The 13,310-nt window shown below is 37.3% G+C and overlaps 1 protein-coding gene across 1 annotated transcript; it reads right to left on the reverse strand.

Annotated features, from left to right (window-relative positions):
* Positions 1-34: 34 nt before the first annotated feature.
* On the reverse strand, positions 35-13,128 carry CCDC125 (coiled-coil domain containing 125). The gene is made up of 12 exons (XM_038169822.2): positions 12,923-13,128; positions 12,466-12,825; positions 10,815-10,873; positions 9,347-9,433; positions 8,538-8,615; positions 7,744-7,829; positions 5,237-5,319; positions 4,208-4,323; positions 3,464-3,571; positions 2,028-2,199; positions 516-649; positions 35-388 (listed from the first exon to the last, which is right to left on the reverse strand). The coding sequence occupies exons 2-12, from the start codon at positions 12,731-12,733 to the stop codon at positions 239-241; spliced, it is 1,341 nt and encodes a 446-aa protein (XP_038025750.1). The 5' UTR covers positions 12,734-12,825; positions 12,923-13,128; the 3' UTR covers positions 35-238.
* Between the last annotated feature and the right edge of the window lie 182 nt (positions 13,129-13,310).

Raw genomic sequence — 13,310 nt, forward strand, 5'->3', positions numbered from 1 at the left:
CATCCGAGTTTAAAAAATAAACAAAGACACAACATCCGTGTATAAAAAAAAGCAAAACTTCATTTTTATTTGCCTGACGCCTGTATTGAAAGGACAGCGGTTCCTCACGAGCCGCCTTCTTCATGGGGCGCAGTCTCTGAGGGCCAGGAGTGTGGTTCCCAAAGCACTTTGTGAATCCGTTTCACTCAGGAGCTGACAAAAGTCCATGCTGGGTGGCAACCTTGCGGCAGCCCAGGGGTCAGGGTCCCGATGGCCCCAGGGGCTGCCCAGCTTTGCCTTGGTGTCCGTCTGTACCTTCTGCCCAAGCCTTCTCCTTAAGCTCCATCGCACGGGCTAGCATGTAACTGACCTTCCTCTGATGAGCCAAAGCCTCCTCTTTGTCGTTTATCTGCATGTTGATTTAAAACGGAAAGACAGGAAAGAAGGTGTAAGAACAAGGCAATCCGTGTAAATCAACAATTACGTTTCTTCTAGGAAACCGTGCTGATTATTAATTAAAACAAAAAAAAACTAACCAAATCTATTAATATCTTCAGGATTTCATGAGGGTTGTCTAGTTCTTCAACTTTCCTACTGTCCATGTCTGATGAGAGCAGGCTCGATAATTTCTGTCCGAGATTATTCTTGTTCCCTTGTAACTTGACAGACCCTAAGGAAAAGTATATAAATTATGGAAATGCTTAAGAGAAAAGCTACTTTGGGACAAAATGGGCATGCATAAAGCTGAACTCCAAGCAACCTCTCTAAAAGGGCACTGCAAGCTACAGCTGGTACAGTACATAATGTGGCCAAGTTATTTGCATGCAGCACCACCCTTGCCATCTCTTAAAGGCTAAATGGACTTTTCATTTTTGACTTTGGGAAAATTGAAAATAAAAGTTATTTTTATATGAAAATTATTAAATTATTAAATTGCCATATGAAAATTAAACTTTGGCTCTAACAAAATGGCAATTCATGGTAATGTGTTTTTAAGCCATTGGTGTCTAAAAAAAAAATACATTTCTTTGGCACAACTTGTTGAATTTGTAAGATTTATAAAAAGATTAAAATACATTAAAATTACAAAATGCTGGTATCACAATATAGAGCTTCGTAATAATGACATCGGTAAAAGGGAAACAGACACTGAAGATGTATCCTGTCTTGCTTTCTGGGGTGCCCAAAGAATCCAGAAGACCCACAAGACTTATAAACCTGGCACATTACAGGTCAATAGCTAACACAAATACATCTTGAAATGCATTCTACTCCTCAATTCTATGGTATTGACCATGAAATAAGTATTTAAATATTTCTCTTTATGCTTTTCCTTAAAAAGAAAAGGATAATGACAAGTCTTCCTCTTTTACAAAGGGATTTGTAATTCATGGATCATCATGCTAAGTAGTAGTAGTAGAAGAAATACTAGTGAAAGGAAATATGTAATGAAAAACTGAAAATTTAAAAATAATTGTATTCAGTATTTCAGAAAAGGCTCAGTAGGTATCTTTTTGCACTTCTCCTTCCCTAAGTCTTACATATAATAAAAAATAAATAAAAATGTTGATAACATCTTGAACAGACAGGCTAAACTTTCCAGATGCTACCTTTCTTTTGTGCTGTTTTCATGAGATCTTTAATATCTAGAATATTATTGTCATCCTGGATAAGTTTATTTATTCTAGCATGATTTAACTCAGATAATTTAGCTCACGAGCGTGTAATAAGAAAGGCTACATTAAAAGGTAGACTAGTAACACCAACATCCTACAGTAGTTTTTGTTTTATGATTACTATAATAGTCCACCTATACCCAGACATCCTGCATTACGTGAGAAACTTCTGGTAGTAGTTTGTGAACTATGTGCTGCACTGCTTAGCGTATTTATGGTTTTCACGTTGTTCCTTTTTTCTGGGGTTCAGAAGTCTCAGTAAGCAATTAAACTACAACCGTGTATTTGATGCAATAAAAGGCTGCCTGTGCCCCTTTGTCAACTGACTTCTTTTCTATTTGACTATTGCTGATACATAACATGCCCAGTTACCATCCTCTTTCAGACGTTTCCAGTTTATAAATTTTGTTCCTTTTTTAATCTTTATCACTTCCGCAAGCCTCTGAGCTTGGTCCTTTCGTTGCATTAACTGCTGTTCGAATGCAATTCTGAAGGCATCTGCCATTATATAAGCTTCATCTTTACTCTTCTTCAGAAGTTCAATCTGTTTTTGATTAAGAGAAAATGTGAAGTATATTAAGCAATTTGGAAGCAATAATGGATTTAAAATGTAAGTTAAGAGGCAGACTAAAGCCACTAATGCAGTTCAGCACTTTCATATTACCAGGTCACCATAGTGGTTCCCAAGGCAGACCTGTGACCATAAAAGGGTACTGATGAGCAACCAGGCAAATTTTACATATATCTAATTGGGGAAGTAGTATAAAACCAGACTAAATGGTTTCTTGTTACATAAAGAGATATGTTTTGAAGTGTGTATTTAAGTCCGTACCCTTTTCTACGCATGTACCTGACACCACCTACACACTGCATTAGCTATGCTGCTGGTGTTGCCTACTTATCTCTGCACATGCAGACCAGCTTGTTCTGTACCAATATGCAGAGCAGCAAAATAAAAATAAAATAAAAATAAAAAATAAAAATGCATAATAACCCTGATACAAAAGAGGTATGAAAAGTATTAAAGAGGTGGTTGGTGCCTCATGCCTGTCTAAGAGGCATCTGGACAATGCTCTTACTGGTAAGTTTTAATTTGGGGTCAGTCCCAATGTAGTCGGGTGGTTGGACTCAGTCTTTGGAGGTTCCTTCCAGCTGGAACTATTCTATTCTGCTCCACTTATTTTTAAAATCCGTATGTCAGTGGGAACTTCTGCACTAGGACAGCGAGTAAGGTTACCACACTTGCTGGTTCAAATACAAATCAGAAGAAAAATTCTTCTTTCTAAAAATATAGATTTACTAAATTTAAAAATTTAAAAAATAAAAATAAAATTTAGTAAAACTTTGAGGGCTTGAAAATAATTTTATTGATTTATTTGAGATGTAAATACACCATGACCTAGCTAGGTGAGCAGTTGTTTGAATGCTGACGTCAACACAAGGGAGTGGTGTAACGGGGTGGAATGCACTGACAGGAAAGGGAAAAGGAAATTATTCTTTTCAGTGGAAGTCCACACTCACATTGTGTACACATTTATAGAGTGTAATACATTTTGAGTGTGTATATTTTCATATTAAAAATACGAGTGGAAGAAAACTGAACAAGATTTACTTTTTTTACTAGTAGATTTTAAAAATCATAATTACAGTTTTATATTAGCAACAATCAAGGCATCACAAACAAACATTATTTCTGGGATGCATTCTTGTTTTAAAACACATCAGTTTGTGTAAAGGTTTGTTTTTTTTTGAGCAAATTTGTTTTTCTGACCTCTCTACTTGTTTTTATCTAAGTCAAGCAGCATTACCTCTTGCTTGAGATGAAGAAGTTGTTTTCGAGTGACAGCTGCCATTTTAGCACAGGAACAAGGTTGCCCCCCGGAAGTATTGCAGGTGCAGGCTCCAAGAACTGCCAGCTTAAAATCCAAAACAAATCACCGGTTAAGTATCAATGTACACACCACAATGCAGGAGATGCCAAATGACTTAGCAAAAAACATTCTGAAGCTACAGAGGGAATGTAAGGGTCAGGGAAACCATGCTACAAAGATTCAGGCATGATTTCTTTTAACTCACAATGATGCATGTCAAGTGTATTTTTCAGCACTAATCTCATATCTGACACTAATGTACTTTTTGTGAATCTAAATATGCCCATTAGGTGTTCCAGTCTGAACTCACTGCTACAAAGGCAGCAAAGGAGATGGGCTTTAAAAGTCTTCTGTTCAGTACTTATCTGCAAAGCAATGCTCAAGAAAATCAAGGTGAAACAGTAGTGTGCTCATACGTGAGAAGAGCCACAACTGAATTCCAGTAAATCTGTGTCAATAAATCCCTGTAAACACTGCTCCCCTCCAGCTTTCACCTTGAAGCAGGTATCAAAGAAATAAAGTCTTACACTGTGCTCTTGCCAGCCTGAGCACTTTTGGAAAGGTTAATAAATGCATTGTATCCTAGAGCCTGCTTTTTATATTGTAAAGGAAGAAAGTTTAGAATGAAGATTTTTGCACATCTTCGAACCAGCCATTTTGAAAAACACAGTTCGTACTTACTTCAAGACCAGTAATATCTGTGATGTCGCTTCTGTTCAAGGACATGTTTTCCTGAACAACCTTCTGTTTGTTCACATCCAGCATTGCAAGAAATTCCAAGCACTGCTGATTCAGGACTATGAAATAAAGAAGGAAAATAATTGAAAAGTCTGCTGTTCTGATTTTCTTATTTTCATAGTTTAACTACAGCCAAATGAAGAAGTTTTATTGTATAAGCATCTGGGGAATACAATGAGACCATGTAGATGTACGAACTCAGATCCCACTTGTTTTTTCTTCTGTCTTTTCCTAGAGCTGATGAGCCATTTACAGAGATAACGGTCTCAAATATTACTTTTCCATTATGTGCTCGTCTTTCTTCCACTTACAACTAAGGCAGCAGATTTTTTTTTATTTTTTTTTATTTTTTTTTTTTAGAAAAACACACTGTTGGGAAAATAATGATCTGTTTCAGCCATTTTAAAGGTTTTTGGAAACCAAAAATAAGGGAAAGGAGCTCGAGATGTGTGACCCAACCCCGCATGGGCATAGCATACAGTTTGGAAAACTCCATTATAAAGTTGACAAGCTGAATACCTCAAAGTTTTTGCTATAGGAATCTAGAGACATTAGAAGTGTGTATCTCCAGTAATGACTTTAATTGTAGCTGAAGCATTCTGTGGCTTTCCTGGCCTGTTGCTCCCTCCTTACAGATCATGAACAGGAACACAAGAGGTCGTTTCCCTCCACACCCACTGTGTCACCAAGCCAGTGAGATAAGATGGGTCTGTTTCTTTCAGACCCAATCTACTTTTTATGCTACATCTACCCTGACTTTTCCTATCACTTAATATATTTTTTCCAGTTAAAGTGACAATGTGACAAGAATAACAAACAGTATGTGTCTATTTAAAGAGATTTGCTGCATATCCACTATTACCAGTTGTCAGTAAAAAGAGACTTGTCCTGATGGAAAGCTTTATTCATAGTTAACTCCTGAATTATTCCAGAGCAACGATATAGTAAGAGGAACAGTGGCTGTTGGCTTACTTGCATTTTCAGACTTAAGAGTTTTAACTTCCTCAGTTCTCAGTTTCAATGCTTCCTTAAGAGCTGCATTTTCACAATATATCCTGCAGAATTTAGAAAAAGGCTGTGTCATCTTTGAAATAAATATTAAAAAAAATTGGAAATTAAATGAAGAGAAAAAAAAAAAACATTAGCAGGTTAAAATATATCTACTATTTCTACAAATTAAAATTAGGATTACTGAAAAGAATACAGGAAAAAAATGAAAACTGAAAATAGTTGAGTGTTCAGTTTGACAAGATATTACACATATATCATCACTTTCCTCGCTTGTAATTTTTTAAGGAAAAAAAATCGACTATTTTTCTGTAATAATATCTACCAATAATAAGTGGCATGTTGCTAGGTCTGAATCTGCTAGTCAGGGCCAGTAAACTACCTGAAATTACCTTTAGCCAGCTTTCTGAAAAAAATAGGCAAGAATGACATTTTACATACCCAGCATTTTTTGATGGGAGATTCTCATTAAAAACTAATTAGCTCCCCTCTGCCTGGTCAAGCAGAGGAAAATAACTAAATATTCTTAACAATGCAAAGTACAGATTGCACAGGGGCTGGTGACCACAGCACACCTGAGGGACTCTGCGTAGGCTTGGTATGACTGGCACTGAACCCAGGCTAAGAAGTCAGGCTATGCCACACCGGCTTCTGCAGGGTCACTCCCAGTTATTCAGGCTGCAGTTGGCTCTGCAGGAGCAAGAGCAAGAATCTCTGCATTCATGAGGAGGTTTCTCTACAATCCAGATAACACACACTGTTCAAACAGGCTGACCTTTATAATAAAACCACACCCACAACCAATTTAATTGTGTCCGTGTGTGCTCAAGTGAAAGTTAAAAAAAAAAAAAAAGCAATAAAAAAAATCATTCACATGAAAGTACATCATGCCCCAAACTTCAGAGCTTAACAAGAGATGTGTTTAAGTACCATTAGAAACTCATAAAAATCATAATTACCATTAGAAACTCAATAAAATTTGTATTGTAAGCCTCTGAAACACTTGCTAGCAATCTCTTGCTTCCTTGAAAACAGGAAATTGTTATTGGACATACGACAATATGGCTTGGGTCTCAATTTTAGAAAGTAAACTTCCTGTAATCTTAATACTCTTGCAAAGAACAGCTATACTTTTCAGCATTGCAAACTGAGAACATTCAACAGACATTTATAATGCATTTTGCCATTTTTCTATTCAACAGGATATGCTTCTGGGAAGTCTGAAATCCTAAATGTTATAGCAGTATACATTTTTTGGTGTATCTCTTCAGCTGCCAGTAAATGCAGCATACTGTGACTTCATGTTTTTGTTTAAAGCTAAATAATAACTTGGAGTATTTCCTTCAAATAAAGAAAGGGAAATACACATTATTCTCATTCTAGTGTATCAGATATCTGAAAATCTTTTTGCAGAGACTACAGTTCATGTCTTTGGCTCATAGCTTGCAGCTTTCTGAAGCTCAGTCTCTAGCTTCCAACCATTAACAGTAATTTTGTTACTCACAGCTATCTCACACCTCTCGCTACTTTCCTGAGTCCACAAAGCCAAGTGGTTTTTCAGAAAGGATTTCTTGACATTGCAACTGTGTTAAGAGGTGAACAAGATACAAAATCTTAGCAAAACTCTTCTTACAAATTAATAGTTTTTTCTGTTTGTCTTTTCTTTGATTCTAAGTATGAAAGTTTTAAATAAAAAATTCCACTAAAATAATTATAACTCTGATGTCTAGAGGTCAGACATACTATATGAACATTAAATAAGTGAGGCTGCTGGTCACTTTTTCAATGTCTGTTATTGCATTATTAGTTTAGTGCCTCTGAAGTGGTCTAGACTCCTCTGGCTTCTTCTGCTTGCCTGTCTATACCTTCAGTCCACCCAGAATAATTCTTACTTAAACAAAGAACCAGTTGATCTGCCTCTCTCAAAAGCATTAAATTTTACCTGCACTTAGGCTCATACCTACAACACAAGAAAGTAAAACAATGATTAACCAGCAAACGATATTTCCACAAGCAAGCACATACCATTATTTTCCATGCCTCATTTACACTTAAAGTAAATAGAGACAGTCTGGTTCCTGCTAGCTAACATAATAAAGTAAAAGGATGAAAATGAAAACTGAATCTAGCAAAGCCAGCCATCTAAAGAATTGAGGCTTATTAATTTTAGTAGTTTTAACTTTGAAAAATATTTTTAAATTAATTAAAATAGTATATTTTAACTATTGAAAAATACAAATCTGACTAATATGAAAATTAAATTCATCTTCCCAAATTGTGAAGGAAATTTTGAAAGAAAAAACAACAAACAAAACAAACAAACAAAACAAAACAAACAAACAAACCCACCACCAGGACCAGATGACCTGATGAAGCAAACTTGGAACGAGATGAAGATAACATATAGCATAAAATGTGGTTTAAAAAAAAAAAAATAGAAAGAAAAAAGAAACACAGCATAAGTTAAATACCTGTCATATTTTTCTGTCCACGTATCTTCTATGTTTTTAAATCTATCCTGATCAAATTCAATTTCCCATTGCAAAATATTTATTTCCTGTAGAGACAAAACAAACCAGCAGAAGTTCATTATAATCCTCAGAATGGAAGGAAGAAATGGAACAGCTGGTGCTGTGTTTGGCACTGACAGAGACTAAGGTGACCAACAGTAACTACAATCTATGTCTTTTAAAATAAATTTGGCAGCAGACAACAATGAGTTTCTGCGTCACTAACCTATTTGTTCCAGACCACGCTGAACGCGCTAATGCTTGTACTGCGTTATGACAAAAGCAAACCCATGCTGTCCTGTTTCCCTCTTCCATTACTGTTCTGTGGAAAGGCCACATAGAAAGAGAAATAGAACCCCGTTTAATGAAGTAGCTCAAAGCGTTCCTCCTCCTCATCTTCCCAATTAAAACAGGGTATTCATTTCTTAGACTTGTTTGGAAGATCAAGGTTAACTCAGAAATAATACAACTCAGTACCAACAACTGTGAATCTCACAACACGGACCAATTGAAAACACAAACATAATTCCAGTATCTCACAGTTATTATTTGTACACAGTGTAACTGGAAAACATCTAGATCAAGAGTGATACATTAGCATTTTCCTTTTCCACTTAAAAATAGAATAGTTGGGGAAAAAAAAATGAGCTAATGGCAGATTGCTATAGATTTAAATAAACAGTATGACCACCCCTTATTAATAGTGATGAACTTCTATGATATTGTGCCAGTTTAAAGAAAACCTGCACCCTTACCTTTTCTAAAGTTCTCTTTTCTTCCTCAGTTTTTTGAAGCATTGCTTTTGTATGACTAGTGGCTTTATTAAATACTGCCTAAAAAAATAAAAAGTTTTTTTATTTTAGTCACGACTAACTTTATTATAGTCACAACTGTCAAATACTATAATTAAATAAGGCCCAATATTCAGTTGTACATCAATACAAGTCCATGCTCTTGGTTAACCAGGAGTGTGTTGAATTTCAAACATTAGCAATTACCTTGTAAGTCCCCATGGGCTCTAATTTTAAGATACTAAATAGCTACAGAGCATAACAAACTTGTGTTTCAATCCCCTAGGCTCTTACTGGAAAATAGCACATGACTCAGAAAGAGATCATGTCTGCAAGGACTGTCCACAAAATCAACTCTCAGAAAATTTGGTTACAACATACCTATACCTTGATCTAGGTTTGACTGATTACAAATGTCTGAGGGTAGAACATGCAGAACTATAAATGGATTATGCAAGTATGCAGTTGATTTCAACACCATGCATCGTGACAGTGAATAAAATATAACAATCCTGGAATCCTCAAGGATAAGTTACTGAGAATTTGCTACAGCAGTAAAGTCTTCTTAAGTAACTGTGATGATTTCATGCAGAAAAAGTAGTCAATTGTAAGGGCCTAGTCTGTACAGACTTGCAGTCTCAACGTTTTTAAAGTATTGCCCTAGGAAGACCTTAAGTTTTGTGGGGTTTAATGAAGAGAGGCAGAAAGATTTATTTATTTATTTATTTTTCCTTTACTACAAGGTAAGCAGAAAATTTCTGAACAGCTCCTACCATGCTCTGCAGAATTCTTAGGGCTTCTTCTTTTCCTTCAAGCTGTCTTTGAGAAGCTTCAAGCTCAACTTTCAAAATTTCAACTTCCTGAAGCAAAATAAAACAGGCACACTGGGTAAAAGCCAAGATAATCCTGTTAAAAACTCAAGTATAACAGCAATGTAAATTTGCCTTCCCTCCAAAAAAAACTCTCCTCTTGTTTTTATCCTCTTAGATTCTTTTCTAATAGCTTGCTTGTGATGAAATGTTAACAGCACGTGCTAGTGCAAAATCCTTAAAGAAGAATACTTGCGATTTTTCGTTCTGTTCTCTTCCAGTGTATTCAGGAAAACAAAACAAACCACTAAATATTGCAGTTCTACCTTGCTAAAGAAGTTGTATATACTAACATAGGCCTAGAGCATTTACATTAAGTGAGCAAACAGAATAAATTTCTTTATACATGCAGCAGAAGGAAAATATACTATAAACATTAACAGCACTACTATAAACATTAACAGCACTTAGGACTTATTATATATTTATAATATGACGTATTATAAAATATTATACAAAATATCTGTACTCTATAGAATGGATATCATATCAGGACTATCTGTTACATTACCTGCCCAAAACAAAAGAACAACAAAAATGAGATAGATTCCTGATCCAGTCATGCCTTTAAGCAACATTCCTCCCTTTAGAAGAAGGCGGTTTTTCAGTTTTCAAGAGATCAAAGAAAATTCACTACTTCATATAGCGATTTTTGCTTAACCTCTACGTAGGTCCCTTGATCTGTGGCTATCCAAAACATCTTTCATAGGTCTTCCAGTATCTCACCAGTTGATACTGGGTTTGTATCTGTTATCCGTGCCAATTTATTACCTTCATTGTATTGAAAATTAGTAAGGTTCCTGGACATTTTAAGTTGCTCTGCAGTAAAAGTTCTTTGTAGGACAGCTTAAAGACAGCTTAAAAGTGCCATATCATGAGGTATTTTGAGGTGAAAGAATACAGTAAAGGTGAAGTATATGTTTTTACAGCTGAGATCACTCTGGTATTTCTGTCTGTACTGATGCCAACACAATTATCTGCAGTAAAATTAAAAACATAGGCGTTGACTACCTTTTGGTAAAAATGTATATTAAAAAGCCAAAGACTATTCAGTTTACTCTCCAGATTTTCAGACGCAAACCTCAATAAAAAGGGAAAACTGCTAGAAAAGGAACACAATTCTTCTAATATTCTCTACACCTTTAAAAACACTTTTTCCCCCTAAAAATCCGGAGTATAAACTGCATCACACACTACGATTCCCTAGCATAAAATTGAATTAGGCTTCCAAGTAGTACATGAGTTTCAAGAACCCAATTCCATTCAAGATTCTGACCATGCAAACATCTGCCAAAGTAACACTGTGCTTTACTTCGATACATTAAAATGAAATGCAGATTTCAAGAACAGCATACCTGGCAGTGTTACTAACCTCTAGAGCTTCTCGAAGTTGTTGCTTCAGTTCTTCATTTGACATTTCAGTACTGGATTCTGTTAGATTGATAGGAGATACCAGAATATGAGATACTAAAACAGTTACAAAAGAAAACATGAGAATTTACTTTAACCGGAAAGCAGGAAACATGCAGAGATGATTTTCATATTTTTTTTTCCTCCTGGAGCTAATAAGCAGATCTAAGAAATACATAAATCCTAAACTCAAACATTGTTCCACGGTTAAAGAAGCTAAATGGGAAAAAAAATCTAAAATAAGGTCGACTTCAAGGTTAAAATTTCCAGTTAGTAATAAAAACAAACTTGTGATCTCTACTCCCAAAATAATTTAATTTTTTAGATTCCTTTTAAATTGCAATTTTTCTTCAGCTGCACCTGACACTACAGTAGCTAGTGCAATTCAGAAGTCAGGCCAATGTTTAAGACACTGAGATGAAGTACAGTGGTGTACTCTGCAGGATTCAGTGTTTGTCTAGACTAGTGGTTCCTATCGGCACCATTTTTCCTTAAACTGAGCAGCACAGAACTATATTAACATGCAGCCTCCTGCTAAATCCAAGTCACGTTCATGTGGGATTTAGTCGTGCTTTCATGGGTAGCGCTGTGTGGATGATCTAGGTGAACAACCTAGGTCCAAGACAGCAGGAGCACTGGCAGGAGTACAGTGAGACCAACTGGAACTATGTTGCTCTTGTAACATCTCACTGACACTGCTAAAACCTACAGAGAATAAAACTACATGGCTTAGTTTACTGCAGTGTGTAGACAAGATAATGTGGACTTGCTGTGAAGAAGAGAAATAAGGAAGTGTTATGGAAATACTTCAGTCAAAGCACTAAAAATGCAAAGCAGAGAAGCTAAAGTGTAAAGAACATCACTGCCTGTACCTGATTTTATTTAAAGCAGCATTTCTTCACACGAAAAAATGAATGCCAACACTGAGATAGCAGAGATGTACAGAAACTTCTTAACCTTAAAACTATGCCAGTTCATAAATTTCAACTAAATAACAAACAGGACTTTGAATATTTAGCCCTAATCTTTGGATGCAGTCTCTGGAAAGATACATTCATATCAGAAATCCAAACAAATCCATTAAGTTTAATATACTTACATATACATATATATATGTATAATGGATATACATACATATACATACATATATATGTATATTAAATCTAATAATAATATATATACACACACACTCATATATATATGTGTGTAGAGAAGAATGAAGCTGCTCTTTACCACAGGATGTCACTTTCAAAGGCAAAACTAAATACCAGGAAGGGTTGTTTCACACTAAGTAGGACCACAGCCCAAGTGGCTGGAAGGCCATTTTGGGAGGAAGAGCTTGGGGCAGAGATGACTTCGCTGCCTTGGTTACACCGAGTATCTCCTCCGTGCCCTGTTCACGGCCCTGAGAGGACAAGACTCGAGGGCCACGCAGTGGCAGACCCCAGGAGGCACGTGCTGAACATGTGCCTGGCATCCTCTGCAGCTTCAGAGGGTTTTGGCAAACAGTTCACACTAAATTTGAAGATGCCTCATGAAGCAGCTCAGCTGCCCTGAATTGCCAATGTGCATAATTTCCTCAGGGTGAATAATCAACTCCAAATTAGCCTTACCGGAGCTCTTTTGTCGGGTCAAACTAGTAACAGGGGTTTTGGATGATCCGTCATAAACGCTGTTCCGCTTGGAGCAGGGAAAAGCAGCTTCATTTTCTTCCACTCTCTTCGTTGACAGGAAACTTCTGCAAGCCTTTCCAGACCCCTTCCTGGATCTGGACGGATAGCTTTGTGCGTCCTCCTCTTCGTATGCAGCAGCTCCAGGTCTTCTCCCCAGCCCGTTTCCCAAGTCTCCACATGCCATGTCATCCTCTTCTGCTTCCTCCATCTTCCCTTCCCCCTGCTTTGTTCGCTTTCTCCCCCTTTTAACCGGGCGTGCCCGCGTGGACAGCGCCCCTTCCCCGCCAGCAGGTAACCCACCTGGAGAAACAAAACCAGCCCCGTCATTAAAGAAAAAAAAACACCACCAAAATGAGAAAAAACCCAAAGCTTTCAGCATGTGGCTGCTCCCCGATACCTGTCCCGCCTCCCTGGTGCTGCAGAAGGCGGCCAGCCCCCCCAAATTTCCCCCAGATCCCCCTTGCTCTGCTCGCTGTCGGCACCGTGCTCCCGGGCACGGCTCGGCACGGCCCCGGTGTCCGTGTAGGGCAGGGCAGGGCTGGCTGCGGCTCCTCCCGTGTTTTCCTGCTCTGCACACAGCCACCCTCACACGCAAAGCAGGTTTTGGGAACAGTTTCGAGTTCACCCAGCTTCGCGCCTTCGTTTATTTTTTCCATCCATGCCCTCACCCTGAAAAGTGCTGCTCAAAAGGAGGTGTTTTTTTCCCCCAGTGTTTGGTCCCGATCCAGCCAGGAAGCTCCAGATTTCTCCTACCAATTCCACTCATGGTCCTGGTGCACGCAGGT

This window comes from Anas platyrhynchos, chromosome Z (assembly GCF_047663525.1).
Source record: "Anas platyrhynchos isolate ZD024472 breed Pekin duck chromosome Z, IASCAAS_PekinDuck_T2T, whole genome shotgun sequence".
Classification (NCBI taxonomy): Eukaryota; Metazoa; Chordata; class Aves; order Anseriformes; family Anatidae; genus Anas; species Anas platyrhynchos.